At 32.5% G+C, this 22,381-nt stretch overlaps 1 protein-coding gene across 7 annotated transcripts in view; it reads right to left on the reverse strand.

The window, feature by feature from the left end:
* Positions 1-22,381, reverse strand: part of RPGRIP1L (RPGRIP1 like) — a 161,689-nt gene that overhangs the window by 68,129 nt on the left and 71,179 nt on the right. For all 7 annotated transcript variants that reach the window (XM_077132456.1, XM_077132455.1, XM_077132453.1 and 4 more), the window contains 8 exons: positions 22,121-22,226; positions 20,030-20,176; positions 18,686-18,759; positions 13,695-13,834; positions 4,878-4,984; positions 4,596-4,646; positions 3,669-3,848; positions 2,987-3,104 (listed from right to left, as the gene is read on the reverse strand). In XM_077132456.1, the coding sequence (XP_076988571.1) occupies positions 2,987-3,104; positions 3,669-3,848; positions 4,596-4,646; positions 4,878-4,984; positions 13,695-13,834; positions 18,686-18,759; positions 20,030-20,176; positions 22,121-22,226 (923 nt within the window). The remainder of the gene's footprint in view (positions 1-2,986; positions 3,105-3,668; positions 3,849-4,595; positions 4,647-4,877; positions 4,985-13,694; positions 13,835-18,685; positions 18,760-20,029; positions 20,177-22,120; positions 22,227-22,381) is intronic.

The following is a 22,381-nucleotide window of genomic DNA, read 5'->3' on the forward strand; positions in this document are numbered from 1 at the left end:
TCTTTACTTCATTTGACACTGATGACTGCTTTCCCTTTTGTGCCCTTTTGTCCTACATTGGTTTCTGTGATATCATTTCTCCTGTACTTCCCCCTACTTCTCTTCCTATTAAGGGTTTCTTGTTCTGTGCTAGTTTGCTGAGATTTTGTTTTTAAACCTCTTCTTAGTCTACACATTCTCTTAGATGATCTCATCAATTTTTATGACTTCTACTACTACTAATATGCTAAAGACTTCCATATTTCTATTTTTTTTTTTTTTTAAAGGAAAGACAGAGAGAAGGAAGGAAGGATGGAAGGAAGAAAGGGAAACATCTTTAAACATTTTCTTGTTTTTATTGTATTTTGTTTCTTTTTTTTTTTGTTTTTTGTTACATGGGCTGGGGCCGGGAATCGAACCGAGGTCCTCCGGCATAGCAGGCAAGCACTTTGCCCGCTGAGCCACCGCGGCCCGCCCCATATTTCTATTTTTAATTCAGATTCCTTTCCTGAATTCCAGACCCCATAAATCTAATTATCTATTGGCTCGCTGAATGCTTCTGTTTAGATATTCCTTGGGCACATTAGATTCAATGTATCCAAAACAGAATGTATCATCTTGTCTTCTAGCTATTTCTGTGCTTTGAATCTTGAGTGACGGTGTTACCATACATGTAATTACCCAGAAAGTTATCTATGGTGTTACCATACATGTAATTACCCAGAAAGTTATCTTAGATTTCTTTTTCTTTTACTCTCCCCACATCTATAACATCACTACTATTTGGCACTGTCCTTATTTGTCCCTGTGCCCTTCATCTCCACTGATGCTACCTTATTTATATTTCCAATGCTTTTTTACCTAGATTCTTATGGACCTAAACTACTCCTTTACTTCAACTCTTACCCTTTTTTTATATTATCAATAGCATAATCTCCCAAATGCAATCCTGAAGTATCATTCCCTACCTTAAAAATCACTCAGTGGTTCTCCAGGTTAATAAGGGTGGCCTAAAGGGTCTTCATGATTTAATTTCCAGCCTTTACCTTTCTTCAGATTTTCCTCACTTAACTAATTCTGTATTCCAATCAGCACAATCCATGTGCAGTTTCTCCAATATACTGCAATACTTCACCCATAGGCATTTTTACCTGCCTCATCTACTGCCTACAGTGCCGTTCATTACTTTTACTTAGTGGTGGATTCTTTCATCTTTAAAGACTCTATACCTTCCATGTGAAGTCTTCCCTGAATCTTCAGGTATAAATAGGCTTTCTTTTCTCAGTGTTTCCTTGATACCATTGGTGTTTTCCAGCTTTGTTTTTTTCATAAGGAACGACTGTCTGGCTACTTGTTCACATCATGTACAAGATTGAAAGCTTCTTGAGAGTGGTGCCTCAGTTCCTATTTGTATTCTCAGTGCCTAGCATTTTGCTTAGGACACAGTAAGAGTTTGACCATGTTTGTGGAGTGAATTTATGAATTTAGGAGACAGATGTCACATACTAGTAGAGATTTAATAAGACTTGAAAGGAATGAGTATCCCAAACTCTGCAACATCTATTTTATTTAAGAAAATTCCACTCAGTAAATTCTTATTAAGCACACCCTGGACTGAAAGGTACACATTGCTCCTTGATTTTCGGAAAACACTGGACATTCAAATAAAGATATTTAGTGAGCCCTTCTGTATAGAGCATGGTTCTCAAAGAGTGGTCTGGGACCTCGGATGGCCTCTGAACCTCTTTTAACGGGTCTGAGAGGTAGAAACTATTTTCATAATAATACTAAGATGTTATTTGCCTTTTTCACTCTCATTTTCTCACAAGTACACAATGGCATTTCCAAGAGGCTATATAATGCATAATATCACAACAGATTGAATGCAGAAGGAGTTATAAAATCCAGCTGTCTTCTATTAAGTCAGACACTACAAAGATTTGCAAAAATGTACAACAACGCCACTCTTCTATTGTTTTTGGAATATAGTTATTTTTTATAAATATTGTCATTAATGTTAACATATATTAGGTTTATTATTATTTTAACAAGAATTTAAATAAATATTTTAAAACTCCCAGATGTAATTTCTAATATGATAAATATCAGTAACTATAAGTGATATAAACAAAAGCTCTTTATGATTCTCCATAATTTTAAGGGTACAAAATTACTGCTGACCTAGACCTGAATTTAGTATTGTATGGCTAGGGACATGAAAATCAAAGTACTTATCATTGTGGAACTTACACTGTAGTCACAAAGAATACATCAAACTTTAACGGCTAAAGAATATTTATATAATTCCCAAACATATATTTACTGAGTACAGGAGAGAATAAACTGGGAAACTGCTGAGGTAGTGTTTTTCAAAGAATAGTCTTATATCTGTCCCTGAATTGCTTGGAGTTATTTCTAGATACAGAGTATCAGAAGCCCCAGGATCTCCAAGGGTAGGACTCAGGGAGCTACATTATAAACAAGTTCCCTCAAGTGATTTTCATTTTTGCTAAGATGCGAAAATCACTGCAAGGGCATTTTAAGTAGAGGAATGGCCCAGTTCAGTGGAACTGGTGTATACTGAATTAGATTTTGAAGTAAGGAAGGATGTATCTTGGTAGTCTGGGGTGAATTCAGATGAAGTAAGGTATCGTGGGGGGACCAAGCAGGATGAATCAGATGAAGAGCAAGCAGACCTTTTGGATGAGGTGCATAGGTTGCTGAGAAGAGAAATTAGAAATGAGGCAGTAAACATGGGTGTGTGGTACTTTGTGAAATACTTTGAAATCTTGCCTGCAAAACCGAAATCAAAGAACACTAGGGAATTACTAAACATTCTTGAGTAGAAAAGAATAAGATAAAAACAGCCTTTCTGGTAGATTATTATTACAGTTATGAGTTTGGAAAAAAATAAAGCAAAAAATAAAACATGAGTGCATGTATGGAAGGCATTTCCAATAGTTATAGAATCCATGCCTTTATAGACTAAGAATTGTGCACATTGTACCTTCTAGTTTCTGGATGCGTGCAGCTCTGATATCAAGAAGATGAACATACTGTTCCAGTTTGAGATCATAATCTTGCTGCAAATTTTCCATCTTCTGGGTCACTGCCTCAACTTCCATCTAAAAAATAAGACTTAAGTATTTAATACTTATGATTGATTGCATTTTCATTTTCCAAAGTAATTATGATACGGGCATTTTCTAGATCCTGGGGATACCAAAAGCTGTAAAACCGGGGCTTCCTGACCTCAAATAGTTTACCATTTAGAAAATTATGCTTGGCACTGTTCATAAATCAGAAGTGAAACAAACAAAACTTTGTATTCTTTTTAATGAAGATGATTTTCCCTTTCACTGAAAGCCAATATAACATGTAATTGCAGGACTTGCAGGACTTCAGGATAACTATAACTCATTTGCAGAATGTGCTAACATTGATAGAAATGAGTTCATTGCCATTATTAGTTTCCTATAATGAGGGACTTTAAAGAAATTATTTATTTTTAAAACCATTTATTCTAAATAGTTTATTCTACTTAAAAGGCTAAATTCCAGGTATGAGGTAATAAATGATAATAGATGTTGATGATAATGTATACGTGATATTTCTGAGAAAAATAAATCATCAGTAGAATACTATAGATTTACCCTGACGTGTATTACACAAGTAGTGCATTACATTACCTGATAATCTTTATTAATTTTATGTTGCATAATTAGCATGTTCCTTGTCTTTTCCAATTCTTGCACTGTTTCTGCATGAGTTGCTTGCAGCTCTCTCATGGAACGTTCTATATCTTTATTAATTTTACTGTCTACTTTCTCTAAAAAGGAAAGGTCTCCATTTTTTTGCTCTTTTTGAGTCTAAAACAAAAACAAGTTTTATTACTGAAACAAGAATTTTTAACATGTACTCATGAGAATTAATATAGCAATAGCAAGAAACAATCAATAATTAAAAACAGATATGTTTCCATTTCTCCATCAGGAATAAAGCAGTCTTGATCTAGAAAATATATATGGATAGACATTTGGAACAATTACAGAAAAATCAAAACGCATTTTATTACTTCATGACATAAAAAAAAATCATGTACATTTATTTCCAGTTCTTCATTTGATTAAACTCTACAATGCAATGATCTGAAAGGAAAGAAATGTATTTTTTTGTGTCTTCTTGTAAATAATAGAACATTGTAGGAATGGAAAATATTTTCTTGTTACATTTATATTTTATTTAATATGACAGGGTTGACCCTGGTCCCCTAGGACAGAAAACTGGTAATTAGTTTTACAGTGAGACACATAAAAGTAAAAATGTTTATTACAGTTAGAAAAAGTGCTCTAAATAAGAGTTTTGAGGTCTTTTTTAAACTTAAGTTTAATGTCATTATTAAATATGATATGCTGTAACTAAAAGTCACGTGACCACTTTCCTGAATCTTAGTGGACCTGATATGTGGCATATGTGTATATAAGCAAAAGATACATTAAGTTTAGAAAATGCACAAGTAATCCATTCTCCAAATTTAAGGTTACAGATAAGGGTCATCATTATGGTGAAACAGTTATATGCAGATACGAAATTCATGATGAAGTTCAGAGAGTTACCTTTATTAGTAGGAGAGCTTCACTCAATTCATCAGCATTAATATCACTCTCCTACAACATATAAGAGTGAGAAAAAGTTCATAATGAGATACTAATGGAAAAAAAGAGAAATATTCTAAGAATTCAGAATATCCTCATGGAGTATAAGCAGGCTGATGCCATGAATTAATAAACTAAGTAATATATTTGTATTTTCTTGTTTTGTAATATAGTGCTTTCTCTATGCAGAACATATTTAGAGGAGATTTGGGGGTTTATTTCCTAAATAAGAAAATAGTTCACCTTTTTTAAAAACTTCATGCGGCTTTTAAGTTCATCGAGTTGGTGCTTTTGTTCCAGAAACTGTAACTGTAGTTCTCTATTCTCTTGAATTAATTTCTCATTTTGGTCTTAAAAATAAATTCAACACAATTAACAAATGTGAGAATTAGGTGTAACAAAACATTTTAAATTAATTTAATTTTTATACACACCAAGCTCAAGCTAGTATTATTCTGGTCATAGAGGAAACTGAGCTAGCACCTAGACAAAGGGAGAGGGGAATAAGGAACAAATGAACACTGTCATGTGTCTTCCATATGATTCACTTGCTTATCAAAAGCTTAAGACTTATGTTCATAGTATCAACATAAGGAAATTGTGGCCTCTGGGACTTCAAAGGAATGTTCCATTTTAAATGCTTAAGAAAATATATTTCTAAATCTATGATTTTTACTTACTTATTAAGGGTCCTGAAAGGCATGCAAAAAAAAATTTATCTTTTAGTTTTCTAATCGACTTCCTTGAATTTCTTTTTCCAATTTACCATAAAGTCTTTGTATTAAAACAAGATAATTTCTCTGATTAACTTCTGATTCCATAATTTTAATCAACCACACTTCTAAGAAATCTGTTACAATAGGCAGAAATGGGTTTATAACCCGTATATGGTAGTATTAATAATAAATCATGTGTGTTCTTTAATCACTGAGGATGTGGGATTAGTACTATTGCTAAAGAATGGCTATGGGTTAGATTTGCCTAGGCACTCATTTGTCATGTCCAACAAACAGGAGTGCAGAATAGAGCTTCAGAAGATAGTAAATCCATGAAGAGATCAATATTTTATCCCTTGCATTGAACATATTTAACTTTTTAAAAAAAGCATAATAGCTAGCTAACTGTATTTTTAATCTCATGTTCTTAAGTGGACTTTACTAGAGTTCAGGATGGTGGGCAAGTATCCGTTGTTGGCTTCCTGTGGATCAACTTAATTCACGTCATCCAAAGAGTCTCCACTAATTGTATCCTACTCTCAAAGATTTAATTTTATCACAGATCCTCAAGATAAGATATATTCCTTTTCTTGAAAGAACATAAAATAATCCTACCACCTAACAAGAATTTGTTTTATATATTTGTATACTGACTGAATTTTATATAAAACAGCTTTCTAACTTTTATGTTTTACAAATTCCCAAGCTATAAATATTACACATAAGTAAAAATGTTAAAATTACATAGCTAGGCAGAAGGTAGATAATGAGTGAAATGATTCAGGGCTCTGTTTCCTGATAGAAGCTTTGAACAACCAGTAAGCACTGGCAGTAACATCTTTCTCAAAGCTCCCCAAAACAGTTAAAGGACCTCAGTAACAGGGTGAGCACTGTTACTGAAAAGGCTACTTTAAAGCAGTAGGATCTCGTGTTGCCCTGGCTGTCCCTCCTCAACCCCCCTTCTTCCCCACTGGCTTGACAGAGAGTTGGCTCATGCTCCCAGTTCGGATCCCTAGTCCTGGTTCTGGAGGGACAGAGTATCCTGGGAGTATATATATTTGGTCCAATCTCTCTGCTGGTGACTTGGGGGACTCACCATCTTAGAACTTGCCATGCATGTGGAAGGCAGCTCAAAGAGCTCTCCTACAGAACACTGTGGGAGTGCAGTCAAATTGTGCTGTCTGGGACAAGGGATAGCTGTCTATAGGACACACAGTGTACTGCCCAGGACTGTGAGGACACTGTTTCCTAGGGATGAGGAGACATTTGTATCCATGTAAATGGAATTCCTAGGACCACACATGCATGCCCAGGACAAGATGCATGTGCAGAAAGGACCAAGGAGGCATATATGCTTGGGCCTGGAGTTGTTATCTAAACTTTCTGTATGGATAAACCCTGAAGAAGAGTATACAAAGTCAATTTGAAAAGACTGGGATGGCCAAAAGGCACATGAAGAGATGCTCAATGTCCCTGGCCATTAGAGAAATGCAAATCAAAACCACAATGAGATGTCATCTCACACCCACCAGAATGGCCATTATCAACAAAACAGAAAATGACAAGTGCTGGAGAGGATGCGGTGAAAGAGGCACACTTATCCACTGTTGGTGGGAATGTCAAATGGTGCAATCACTGTGGAAGGCAGTTTGGCGGTTCCTCAAAAAGCTGAATATAGAATTGCCATACGACCCAGCAATATCATTGCTGGGAATCTACTCAAAGGAATTAAGGGCAAAAACTCAAACGGACATTTGCACACCAATGTTCATAGCAGCGTTATTTACAATTGCAAAGAGATGGAAACAGCCAAAATGTCCATCAACAGACGAGTGGCTAAACAAACTGTGGTATATACATACGATGGAATATTATGTAGCTTTAAGACAGGATAAACTTATGAAGCATGTAATAACATGGATGGACCTAGAGAACATTATGCTGAGTGAGTCTAGCCAAAAACTAAAAGACAAATACTGTATGGTCCCAATGATGTGAATCGACATTCGAGAATAAACTTGGAATATGTCATTGGTAACAGAGTCCAGCAGGAGTTAGAAACAGGGTAAGATAATGGGTAATTGGAACGGAAGGGATACAGACTGTGCAACAGGACTAGATACAAAAACTCAAAAATGGACAGCACAATAATACCTAATTGTAAAGTAATCATGTTAAAACACTGAATGAAGCTGCATCTGAGCTATAGGTTTTTGTTTTGTTTTGTTTTTACTATTATTACTTTTATTTTTTCTCTATATTAACATTCTATATCTTTTTCAGTTGTGTTGCTAGTTCTTCTAAACCAATGCAAATGTATTAAGAAACGATGATCATGTATCTATGTGATGATGTTAAGAATTACTGATTGCATATGTAGAATGGTATGATTTCTAAATGTTGGGTTAATTTCTTTTTTCCGTTAATTAATAAAAAAAAAAAAAAAAAAGAAAAGACTGGGAAAGGTGTAAGTTGTTTTCTTTCTTTCTTTTTTTTTTTTACTTTTTCTTTTTGTTAGCTCCTGGCATTCAAAGAAAGTTCTGTCATAATCCTAGTTGGATACAAGTTTAGGAACCTATGTGTAAGAGTCTAAATTCCAGTGATAATACATTAGAATATCATAATGTACAGATTACAAAACGAACAGATAAGAAGGAAGTGATGGCCCACGCATAGGAGATTAAAGCATTAGAAACCATCAGTGAGGATTAAAGCAGAGACATTCCAGAGACTTAAAAAAAAATGATCCTAAATATGCTCAAAGCTAAAGGGAAATACAGACAAAGAACTAAAAGAAAGCAGGAAAGCAAAAGAAGAACACAAAGAGAATATCAATAGAAAGATGGAAGTATAAAAAGGAACCAAGCAGAGCTAAAGAGGATAGTAACAGAAGTTTAAAATTGCTTAGAGGAGTTCAACTGCAGAGAGGAGATGGAAGAACAAAAAAATCAGTGAACTTGAAGATGAAGCAATCTGAAAGGCAGAAAGAAGAAAGAATGGAGAAAAGTGAACAGACTGTGGGCACCATCAGGTGTACCAATATAAACATTTTGGGAGTCCCAGAAAAAAAGAGTGAAAGGAGCAGATAAAATATGGAAGAAATAATGGCTGAAAACTTCCCAAATTTAATAAAAGACATTTATATAAATATCCAAGATGCTTCATGAACTCCAAACAGGATAAACCCACCAAGACCTCCACTGCAACACATTATAATAAAACTGTTGGATGTTAAAGAAAAAGAGAGAATTCTGAAAGCCGCAACAGAGAAGCAATACATTGCATACAAGGGAGCTTCAATAAAATGGAGTGCTGATTTCTACAGGAAATCATGGAAGCAAGAAGGCAGTAGGAGGATATTGCCAACCAAGAATTTTATATACAGCAAAACTGTCTTTTAAAAATGAGGGAGTGATTAAGACATTCCCAGATAAATAAAAGTTCAGGGAATTTATCACCATTAGACCAGTCCTAAAAGAAATGCTAAAGTTGGGACTGCAGGTTGAAAGCGAAGGCTAATAGACAATAGATTGAAGCCACATGAAATAAACATCTGCAGTAAAAGATAATGTCGGGGTAAATATAAATGCTAGTGCTGTTGTATTTTTTGTTTGTAGCTCCACTTTTTACTTCCTAAAGGATCTAAAAGGCAAATGTACAAAATGTAATAAGAAATCAGTGGTTTTGGACTCATAATATATAAACAATTTGTGACAAAAACTACAGGAAGGTGGGGGCATGTACTGGTGTAAGAACATAGTAGGTGTACACTACTATGTTGAAGTTAAGTTGGTGTCAAAGCAAATAAGATTGTTATAATTTAAGATACTAAATTTAAACCCCAAGGTAAACACAAAGAAAATATTAGACAGAAAGTTTAGTACCGGTTACCAGGGGTGGGGGGCAGGGAAATAGGGAGTTAATGCAAAATGGGTTTCTGTTTGGGGTGAAAGGAAAGTTCTAACAATGGTTGGTGGTGAGGGTACTGCAACATCGTGACTGTGATTAATTCCACTGAATGGTATGCTCAGAAGGGGTATATTTGTGTTGTACATATGGTGCCACAATTTTTAAAAACGGAAAGAAACTAAAGAGATAATGACAATTAAATGTAATACATGATGAAATCTAATAATGGAAGAAAAAAGGCTCAAAAAGACATTATTGGGGCATAAGAAAAAATGGAATATAGAATGTAAGCTTTATATCAATGTTAAATTTCTTGAACTTGATAACTGTAATTAAGGTGATTACATAAGTTAGTATCCTTGTTCTTAGGAAATATACATGGAAATTTTATGTATTCAAGGAATATGATGTGTACAACCTCCTTTCAAATATTGAGAAGAAAGATATCTAGATAGATAGAATGATACAGCAAAGGTGGCAAAATGTCAAAATTGGTGGATCTGGGTATCTAGGGAGGATGTGGGATACACTGGCATTCTCTGTATGGGATTTGTATGAGTTTTGCAACTGATATGTAAGTTTGAAAATATTTCCAAAAAAAAGAATGAGCTGAATTTGAATGTTTTTAATATCATTATTTCTTGACAAACTAAATAACTTAAAAAAACTTGTGCCCCTAAGGTATGGAGAGACATTTCATATAAAATGTATGAATATTTTAATCTTATTCATGAGAGGTTACAAGGTTATTATCCTAGAGTATAAACTATTAGTTTGGTGAACTAAATGAAAGTGTTTCCAAATATGAACAACAGCTGGTAATTTTGAAGGTAAAGGTCAAATACTTGTCTTTAAACTAAAAATGAGGATTAAAAATAAATACGAATTCTTATGAGATAAACTTCCTTTTTAGATGGGGAGTAGAATAATAATGTAATGCCCTTTATTTTAGCTGACTAGGTTAAAACAACATCTAGACAGAATGATTAGGTAACAAAGTGAAGGTAAACATAGTCAGAAGGATGTAAAATGAACGAAAAGTCTTGAGGACAATACAATTTTATTTCTGGCTAGCAAAACTTCAGACATTGTAAATGTGAGCTAAAGTAAAAGGACATGACTATCCCATCTTCATCTAGATGGAACGAATTTTGGTTTTTATTTCTATCCTCTAGTTTGTCTAACCTTTCAATTTTTCAGAGAGTAGTTCCTAAGAATAACATGCCGATAGGCATAAACTTCTGCTTCCTCCCTTTACTGATTTTTGTTTAAACTAGTTCCTGTTTCACTGATATTTTTTTAAACAAGGATGGTATTAGTGAAAAAATAACTTGAGACTTTACTGAATACCAGTTATTTTCTCTTTACTGAATTTTAGGTAGAATTATCCCCATTATATTTTTCTTTCCTCAAATTGTTTATTGGAGATATAATTCCTAGGTCTTAAAAAAAGTACTGAGATGCTACCTACTGTTCAACGAGAAAATAGACTTGCTGAATTATAATATGAAAAATCAAAGTACCCTGTACGAGATGAAAAATAACCTCCTTACCTTATGATCTGACAAAAAGCAGGTTAAGCTAAACAGCATTTTATTCAAATGAGATAACATTTCACTCTTTTAAAATTATGTTCTTCCAGCACACCATTAATAAGTAGAGTGCAGAGAACAATTCAACTAAACAATTTTCAGAGCTCCTTTGTGCTAATATCTTCAGCTGTGATCAATATAACCATATGCATTATGCTGAATTATGCATTTCAGCTAAAGATAGAAAGGAACTTTCAAAAGCAGGCCTTTAAACACATGCAGTTAATTTAAGCATTAACCAAATGCAAACTGCATTTACATAACCTTCCCCCACATATTCACACAATCTGAAACTAATTTGTACCTTGAATAAAGAGGTGAGCATTCTCTAAAAATAATTTGCCAGTAAGATGAAAGACTACAAGAAGCCAGGGAAACATCTTCTAGCAAAGAACACTTGATACATGAAAAGGTAAACGTGTGAAGGGACTTCAAAGTAAAATTAAACAATTTCAAGATCTGTAATACAAAAAAGGAACTTTCTAAATATTAAAAGATTTCCTTGAATAGACAATAATTTCAGTTTTTTTTATTTTGTTATTCCTGGAAAAAATAGTTAAAGACTATAATATTTTTCCTATAACCTACATTTTTGCAATGAAACAAAAAAAATCTTTAGGCCTGTAAATTTCTGGTTATTCAAGCAAAAATAACTGTGCAAAATAAAAGCTGCATTAAATGAAGATTCAGTTCTAGCAATATTTTTAAAGAAAATAACTGGGTAAAGGTGTAAAGTTTTGTGTAGAAAGATGTTTATGATACTTTAAAAAAATGAAGCTACTTAAATATTCATCAACAGAAAACTGTTAAATAATCTGTGTATATCTACATACTGGAAAACTATAACAGCCATTATAAATGATGATAATGTAGATTTATATTTATACTTAAGGAATGCTTTTACGATATAGGAAACTAAGAAACATGGTATATTTACATATCATACAATCCATCCAAAGTGTTCAATCAATATGTATATATGTCAATATATTTCAATAAAACTTTTTTAAAAATAAAAAAAATTTACAGGTATAAAACTATACCTATACATACAGGAACAATTCTGGAAGGAAATACGTTAAATTATTAACAGTAACTATCTTGAGTGTTGTGGGGTTGAGTAATTTTTAGAATATATCAATGTTCACCGGACTTTTTTTACAGCATACAGGAATTATTTTTATCCTTCAAAAAATCTAAAAGAAGCAGAGAAAAAGTTGGGGAAATAACTGAGCAATTATAATATTTGATAATTAATAAGAACGCTTATAATTAATTTAAAAATAATAAACGAATTAAAATAAAAGGAAGATTCTGCCCCCTTAGAAAGAGTTTCTTTCCCGAGACTATTTTAATTGTATAAAAATAACAGTTTGGGAATTTACATGATGATAAATGGAAAGTTTCTTGATATCTGGGGTAACAGAGAAAAGAGAAATAAGATATGGTTGTTTAATTTCCCTTTCGTATAGGAATGAGCAATTTATATTTGTTTTTGGAAAGAAAGGGAATGTAGAGCGCTTTCACTTCCCTTAGTGAACAAGAACTTATTGAACAACTGCTAAGACAAAGCACTCTGTTAGATATTCAATATTGCACATTAAAATCAGGAACTATGTGTCTTTGATATGAAAACTTGAAATGTCCACCAGATCAGAAATCATGTCCCCGTTTTATTCTACATCACAATCATCTAGGTAAATTCTCATAAATTATCTTTAATGAGATTTAATAACTTGTTAAATAAATATTGCACTAACATAGTTCATTGAAATTAAGACTCCCATCGATTATGTGTTCTAATTTCAGACTTGCTAAAGTATGAAAAAAAAAAGGCAGTCCACAAGATGTATCTCAATTTCAAAGAAATTACAATGTGAGAAAAATGATGTTCCTTATAGTCAATGAAATGAGGTATTTGTGATCTAAATTAATATATAACAGCACTAGATAGGTAATTTTTTCCCACTGAGTCTGCATTAAATATTTATGCTTTCTCATGTTCAAAAGGAACAACCTTATCACAGCACTTGGTTTCTCTAGCAGATGAGCTAACAGATACAACACTTGAAGCAAATAATTCATTCCTCCCATTGTGCATTTGCATGTTTAATATAGAAATTCTGACATCTACTTTAATTATACATTATTTTACTTCTATGAGACAAGATCTGTGATTCATTATATGAAACTTATCAATGGTTATTATTTTAGCAGGATTATCTTGACAAGGCTTCTTTGTATTTCAGCTTACTGTTGTAGAATAGAATTCAACATCTCATTATCAGAGAGATCTTCCCTTTTCAACCTATCAAAAATAGCAGCCAACAACTTCCACCACTTCCTGTCATCGTTACCCTACTTTTTTTCCATTGTACTTACCACCATGTATTTATTTACATTATTTACTCATTACATATTTATTTAACTATTGTCAGTTTTTCCCTATTAAATGTATGCTGCATGAGGGCAAGTTCCTTTGTTTTATTCAAGGCTGTATTCCTAGAACTTAGAACAGTGCCTAGCACATATTAGTCTAAATAAACAGTGGTTGACTTTTGAATAAAAAAAGGCTCAGAATTTGGGAAAATGAAATAGATTAAAGACAACATGAATAATGAAACCCTGAGAAAGATTTTCTTTGGCATATATTTTAGGCTGCAGAAAGGGAAATTCTGAGGAACCAATAAATTCATGAAAGTGGATGGTTGTTAATATAGGTTATGTTTCAGTACATAGCAAGGTGCCTGACAAACAGCAGGCATTCCAAAAAACACTGAATGTTTCAATGAATAAACATTAAATGTCTGAAATGAGTAAGTCAGTAATTATTTTATATGTACCTCTTTCAGTTTTTAATCTGTCAAGGATTTCAGTTTTGTCTGTTAAATCAGATTTTAAGGCAGTCTCGAGCTGAGCAATCTGTATTTTCAGCTGCTGTTCCTTTAATTTCCATTGCTCTTCATGGGCAGCACTGAAGGCACTGCAAAACACACGGGACATGCAAGAAAAGTTTGGAAATCAACCTCAACCGAAAATAATAAAGAGAAAAGCTTTTAGTGGCACAGAGACCACTGTCATCATGTCTTAGGAATTAAGTAAACATATGCTGGTCTGCTGCTGTTGAAACCAAGGCGCCTTTCATAGGCTGCGGTTAGGGAACATGAAAGAGTTTGTGGGATGAGCAAAGGAACTGGCCTTAATTTAGAGCTCTAAAGTCAGAAAAGTTGGCAGTATACAGATTTTGTGGGACTAGTGAAGGAATTCAGATACTGTACATACTCCAGAGGAATCCACAATTCCAAACCTCAGCAACAGACAACAGACAAAACCATTCTCTCCCACATACAAACCCAACTTAATACAGAGAAAATGCACTCTACCTGATCTTTAATTTTAGAGTCTTTTTTGAAATATTTTAAGAGTTAGTGATAACAAGCATAGTCACAAAATACTGACCACAAAATGATAGCATACTGAACCACAAGACAGTAATTCTGATATTAAGAAGCACTGATAATGCAGTTTTTTTGTCATAACAAACAAAAAGCAATAGGCTAAGAACAAACAATTTTACTTGTTACACATGATTGGGATGCAAACCAATGCTCTGAATTTGATAAGAATAACAAATACGAAATTACTATTCCTCAATAAAAGTGTAGCAGTTTAAAATAGGCTTAAAATTTAGTAATGATCAAGACCTAGTGTATTAGAAAAAAGACCAGTTAAAAAAAAAAAAACTAAATAGTATACAGAAGGCAAAAAGTAAACATTTGTTTAGACTATCTGCAGTGTTTCCCAAATGCTGGTCTAAACACTGGTGCTAGATTAGCTGCACTAAAAACATTTAGGGGGATGTAAAAAGGTAGATCATAGGACCCAGGAATTCATAATTTTATAAAGTTCCCCAGGTGATGACCAGGTTTTGGAAAAACTGATCTTAATCTTTATTTCAGCAGAAAACCACTGTGAAGCTTAATGTAACTGAATAATTATCAGCAGTGCTGACCCTTTATTTTAAACCCAGTAAATAAAAAAAAAAATTACAAAATCTGGTTTTATACTGATGATGAAATAAATGGAAGGGAATCATATTATTGAAAATTCCACTTAATTTTGCTCCCTGCTAGTCTTGAGGTTTGTATTCCAAAAGAGATGATATGTTTTTGGGCAGACATAGTTTCAAAATTGCAAGTTGTAAATTCATTTCATATTATGAATACTTCTACTGCACTTAAAATAACACATTAAAAATAAATGGAATTCTAGAAGTTTCTCTAAGTCTCTCTTCCACTATCAATATTCTCATTTCACATATGCAACATTAAAAAATGCATGGCTCTGATGTAACAATAGCTTAAAGAAATCTTATCAAAGGTATAGTTACCTAGACTTAAATGAACTCCAAATAAAATATGTATTACAAATTCTAAAGCAAAGAATATTCCTTTATATTTTCATTTTCTATAAAGAACAAATAAAAGTTTTTTGTATCTGGCCAAATTATCAATACCAAACACATACATATGTATGCATGTATATGAGTGTATATATGTATATGTGTGTGTGTCTTGTATTATTAAAAGTATGTACCACCCGGAAAAAAATTAGCATGATAAAATAGGCATAACTACACATTATATCAGACGCCAAAAATTAGAAACAGTAGTGTTCCAATAGTATTAGTACCAGTAAAAAGATCACCAACAGCTAATCTGGCAGAAACATCAGAAGCTGTATGTGTTTAAATTAAGAACAATTTAGCAGCCTGGTTTTTCCAAACCCACAAAATACTAGTGTAAATCAGCATAAGTCAATCTGAATTTAGTCCACTGCTATCTTTCCTCTAAATTTAGACTTACATTCCACTAGAATTTCATGAGGAATTCCTTTTGAATTTACTGTATTCCTCTATGCTTAGAGCCATCTGTGTAACTATAAATGGTGAACCACATCTGGCTCCATTTTCTTTGTAAGGGCTGTGTACATGATTAGATCTACATATGAGAACAGTCTTTGAGAACTTTTTATTCATGACAATGCTTTTGTATATTGCCTACAGTGACAACCGAGGCAGGGGATCATAGTTGGTCTTTGTGCAATTTCATTGTTGCATTATATCATGGAAGTGATAAAATGTCAGTCTGCAGAGGAACGCCCATTGGCGCCTGTGGTCACTGGCATGGCCATTTGGTAAGCATGGGTCAGCATACTGGAAATACACACTCTTGATCAACAACATGATAAGACTGAAATGAAAGCCCCAAGAATTCATCTCCACTCTAAGATCTTTTCTTTCCTTACAGAAGAAATTCCATTTACTACAATATTCAAGGACATGCTAATCTGAGAGATAGGGAAAAATAAACTCTAAATCATCAATAAAGAAATCCATAGATATTTTAGTTAAGGTCTAGTGAAAATTAAATACATATTGGTATCAGGATACTTCATTTGCTAAAGGAAAAAGGATGCCCAAAATATACTCAGAATTTGATTTCTGGGAAGGACAATGTGCTCATATTTGATCATATGAGCTTTCCTGACCCCTGATGACTAAAAGAGATAGGTACTTACTTTACAGAAACGGACAACAGAGAATCTACAGATGGTCAACAGTGCTCTTTGAAATTCTGAAGATTAGATGGCTATCACATTGTAAAAATCTGATATACCCAATTTCTAAAAGGATTAATATCACCTCCAAAAGCTAAAACAATCCTTTCTTCTCATAGGCATTAGATCAGTGTCTTTCAAGATGCTATTAATTTAAAATCACCTGTAAAAGATTCTCTGGATCAATCTCAAATTAACTGAATCAGACTTAGATGGTGGAGTGCGAGGGCAGGCACCGAAGGGGCCTTACATTATAAGAGAAGGACCATTATATTTATAGGGCCCTGAAACTATACTAATTTCAAAAAAAGGGACACAGCTTCACTATATTGTAGTATATAGTTTTTTCCTAAAGGAAGAGGAAGATTTAGTTGTAAAACATTATTCTAAATCTTAAATTCAGCATTTCTTAAAAATTTAAACTTATTTCTCGGCAGTGTATCAAAAATGTTTTAGCATATTAAAAGGCTCATACCAAATATGAACATGAGGGCTTTATCTTATCAGATGATCTCTAATATGTCATATGTCAAAGAATAAACACATTCAAAGTTTCATTTGAAAAAGGAAGATGAGAATGCAATCTGCAAATCATATTTTTTCTCCTGAAAATTAGTCAACTTTCAGTAACAAATGCTCTCCTTGTAGAAACATCCTATCATTATGACTGACTAAACAGGGAGTATATGTAGGTCTGTTGTGCACTAGCTGTTGGCAATGATGAATACCTGCCATGAAACAGAAGAGCTGTAAAGAACCTTAGGGACGATGTTAGTTTTTGTATTTTTCCAATGTTGCTTTTGCGAACATACTACATATATATATTTTTAAGTTGTTATTAGAGAATTTTTTGCTATACATCATGTGTCCTTGCTGGATTTTATGGTAAAGTGACATTAAATGTTTTGACACTGATTGCACCCACTTTCATATTATCACATACAACATTCAAATGTAAGCAGTATAAGGAAGTCTGTTCTTAATGTGACAGATAAATATAGCTGAACATAAAACAAAAATAATCAAAACCTCCAAAATTTGATTTACCCTCTTAAATCATCTTCTAATATGGAAAGATAAAGTTTTTTGGATGATAAAGTAAACATGACAAAAACATATCTTTCTCAAATTTTTACTTATGCATTATTCTCAGCTAGGTTTGATGTTTTTTATTTCAGGAAAATATGTTCAGCAAATTCTCAAATTAGGGGAGAAGTAGAAAATTATGATGTAATGGCCAAATGGCACATATTTTCTTGCATTCAGATAATATTAAATTATTTGAAATTATAAGTTGTCGATGATACATGTAAATCAATAAAAGTTTCTGAACATATGTCAGTTCCATTATTCCATGAATGTTTCATTTCACACATAAAATTTCCTAATATATATATACATATAGATAGATGAAAGAAAGAAGGAAAGGAAGAAAGAAGGAAAGGAAGAAAGAAGGAAAGAAATAAATTTGTATCACTTAACCAAACTTAGCTGAAGAGTGGAATTTCCTTTCCAACATTACTAGAAGGATTATTTTCTAAAATATCACAATTAAGAGGCAGATCAAGAAACAAAATAAAATGGTCCTTTATATTTTATCTTGAAATAAAGATGTTTATGTTTCTCTTTATAAGGAACAAAGATAATTATAAGTAAACACCCTTGCCTTCTCCCAACAGAATCACTCAGCTACCAGGCTGAGTAGGCCAGTGGAAGAGGTTGGAGAGGCCGAACAAAAGAGGTCAAATAGATGAGAACAAAAGAGGTCCAAATATAAGATCTATTACATCATAATTTTGTTTAAGTAGGCAAGTTACTTAATCCTGCTCAGTTTCCTTGTAGGCATTTACAATGCTTACATTTCAAGACTGTTGTGAGGAATTTATAATAATGTATGTAGAGTGTTTGGTACAGTGCCTGCCAGCCTATAATTTGTTCATTAATGACAGAAGTTCAATTATAACAAGATTATAGTTCAGTTAATGATAGTAGTTTGGCAACAAAGCAGTATAGTTTTCTTAGTAGTGATAGACTAATGCTCAGGCCAAATAATTTATCACCAAAGCCTAAAAAAAGCTTATTTTTCTTTTATAACGTATGTACATATTTTATAATCATTTATTGTTTAATCAGTATTAAATTGTCTGACATTAAATTGTTTGATATAAAAGAGCTCAAACAAGAGAATGAAAGAACATATGGAATCACGATTTACCTGTTGTATAGTTTGTCATAGTTTTCTTTTAAAAGTTCCCTTTCCTTTTCTAAATCATTAATTCTATCTTGCAGCTGAAATGAAAAGAAAATTACACATTAGGTGATCATCACATAAAAAGCTCATGGGGGTAAAAAAAAACAAAGGGGAGGAGACTAGCATGTTTCAGTCTTGATTTCTAAATTGCAGCTATTAAGGAGACCATTTACTGTTTATATTTAATTCAGCATTGATTTTTTCCAAGTTGTTAAATAAATACGAAATTAGTATTTGTTTTAATTTAGTAGAAATATATGCACTGCTTTACGGCAACATGTGCCAAAACTTAAGACTATATTAAAAGCTTGCTGTTAAGTCTGGAGAAACATAATATTTTTTAACCCCACCCTGGACGAATTCTATCATTATATTAATTTTGTATTAAATTTCATATGGCTCATAAAGGAATAAATGAATTAACTTTTCCTCTTGTTCATGGTTCAAATAAACTGTATTAATCCCTATTTACTTAAAAGACACAATTTCTCACATTACTTGGAATTTATAAATAGTCAGTTGCCCATCTGATAAATAAATAAAAGTGTATACTATATTTGATCTTAATGAATAATATTTCTAGAAATAAACTCAGGGTAATAATTACAGCTTTATGACTAAAATATAGATTTCTGTACTCTACTATTTATTTTTAAGTTTTATTCACAAGCACATTTTGTAGTTACAACCTTTTCCCATTGATCAGAGTACTCTTGAAACTCATTTCCATTCTCAAAATTCTATTTTGGTGACAGTGATAGAGACAGTAAAAAATTCAAGATCAGAATGGAATGTAAACATCTTATTTTATTTACATATTCCTTAAGAACTAAACAGACCACAGCAAAAGATTGTGCTAGCAGAACCAGCAACAATTGATGAGTTTTCCTGAAATTCCTGAGTAGTGGAACATTACAACCTTCTTCTCAGAAACATATATTCCTAAAATTTTATTTTCGTATCTCAAATGACTAATAAGATGTTATAGTTGAGAAAGTAGTTGAGAGTAGGTAACACTGGCATCAGTTTCAAAATATTTCCTTTTTACTCAAGAATAACTTGTTTCAAAATGTTTCCTTTTTACTCAAGAATCTTTAATCTTTTAGATAAATAGTGGATCTCATCACATTATCAAGTATTTTAAACTATGATTTACCATTTACATACTATATTAATAACTATATTTTGCTGTGCTTAAATATGTAGCTTATAATTTTTAAAAATAAAAATAATATTTGAAATGTTTGTTTTAGTCAAAACAGTTGCAGAAGTTTTAAAGTAACAGAAGGCCAGTCTTTGGGAGCTCACCTCTTCTATTCTTCTTTCAGAAAATGTCATGGAATGTAACTGTTTCTCTAGATTGCAGCATTTTAAACGATGCTCTTTAAGCTGAATATTTAGCTCATCTCTATTTGCCATCAAGGCATCATGGCTGATCCTGAGAGTTCTTTGCTTCTATTAAAACAAGAAGACAATCTTTAAAAAATTATTTTTGGATTATGCTTTGAATGAACAATTACAATACCACAAATGAATTTACTGATAAAATTTACATGATAAAGTTTATTCTTCACTTCACAAACAAGTATGTGTTTCTTGTCTGGAGGAGACCCTCTTGACCTAAGTCTGACACAGGAAGAAAATACAGGGTTAGCTTAGCACAGAGTCCACATACTGCAAACTATTTTTGTCCTTTATTTTATTTCCCAATTTTTGACTTGTTGATAGTGACCACTAAGTAAATTAGTTTTAGTAATTAATTTTTTTCTTTTTGCTGTGGTTACAGTGGTTAGACATGCTGTCTTAAAATGTTGCAGCCTGGGTCAAAAATAAATGCTGACCACAGATATTCAAGCTGAAAGGATTTGCTACCACACCAAATAAACAGCTTTGGATGGTTAGCTTTTAAATATAATTACATACAATTAAATTAAATTACTAACATCTTAATTTTTTAAATGGCCTATCTGTGAATATATATTAAATTTAGTTTTATATATTTAAATGCCACATACTTCTTCTGTAAGTAGAAAAGATTGATTACATTAAATTCTTTGTATAGTGACCATAAGACCATAACATATAATGCATCACCTGCTAATTAAAGTTATTTAAGTTCTATTGAAGTTCTTCTGCGTTCACTTAAAAAAAAACAACACGGCTATTGAGCTACTTCAGGCCAATTTTCTTTAATCTTGCCCTTATTATAGAACACTATCTTTAACCAGCTTTCCCTGGTCTTTTCACCTCATTGAGGCTACTGTCCTGAAACTTTCAAGTCTCTACCCTCTTTCAATCTGCAAAAGAAGTATCTGGTCTATTGCAGACACTTCTTATTGTTGGTGTTTAAAAAATCCCTGAGGTTGCCATTCAATGGAAATCAAAATGGTCAAAGTGTTAAGAGAATGTATAATTGTTTTTTTGGGCTTCTTAATTCATTTTAGAAACTGCTTTCAATTACATGTATTTTTAATTTCCCTCTTCTGTCTATCTGCAGATGAGTGCTATCATTTCTACTCCCTAAGTGTCTTTTCTCTTCTGCAAACTCTTACATTCATATGGAAGATAGTTTTTACCTGGCATTTAAGGAGGTTCCTTCAGGATTGAAAACACTTCTCAGTGTATGATTTCAAAATATTTAACTATTTAATTCAGTAGTGAATTTAGGCTTCAGGTGAACCTGTGCTTCACATCAATTTACTGCTTTCCTTGACTCACTACATCAAAGAAAGTACTGCTTAATATGAATTCTGCTCATCCAGAATGTTTTAGAATTCATTAATTCCAGAACCCATGTTAATTATGCAGTGCCAATAAATATAAATTGTCTGATGGCACATTCCTGTGATGTCACAGCCCTTATTAAAACACTTCATTAGGGATGAAGAGTCCCAATACTGTCAATCTGAATTGCTAAGGTTTAAAATAAATATATAGATAGTTAGCATTATAGGTACTCAAATATTTTCTGATAATAGCAGTGACAAAAAAAATTTGAAAAGGAAATATTTAACAGAATATGATTTGTATATTTTTAAATCTTTAGTATTGAAGATGAGTGCAAAGAGCCTCTAAACCTTCAATACTATGTATTCATAATGCAATCAGATAAAGAGTTCAAAATAAGTGTTCTTGGCATGACATGATTATGATAAATTTGTGTACTGTTTTAAGATGACATTGATAGTTATAAAAAGACCAAGCAGTTAGCTATTTCTTTAGTTATTGTTATAAACAACAAACAATATATGAAATACATATGCACTCAAAAACAAAAAGAGCAATCTAAAAAATTACTTTTTAGTGTTCAGATCATTCCGCTTTTTAAAATGAAAATACAACTTTAATACTGTTTTGGAATCCTTTGTATCTATCATATAAAATAAATTATCACAATACCTCTTGAAGTTGAATAAATTTTCCTTCCATTACTGAAAGAGCATTGCTTTTTTCTACTAGTTGTTTATGAAGCTTAATCATTTCTACATTGTCTTGAATGTTTGACCTTCAAAATTGTGTTTAAGAGAAAAAGAGACAAGTTAAAAAAAATACAGAAAAAAACCTAAGGTGGTTTTCATTTACAATTTTCATTTCATTTCACAATTTTTCATTTAATGTTAGCTAGAAAATATTTACAAGCTTGCACATTAGTTGCCAAGG

Source organism: Tamandua tetradactyla, chromosome 16, assembly GCF_023851605.1.
Source record: "Tamandua tetradactyla isolate mTamTet1 chromosome 16, mTamTet1.pri, whole genome shotgun sequence".
NCBI lineage: Eukaryota > Metazoa > Chordata > Mammalia > Pilosa > Myrmecophagidae > Tamandua > Tamandua tetradactyla.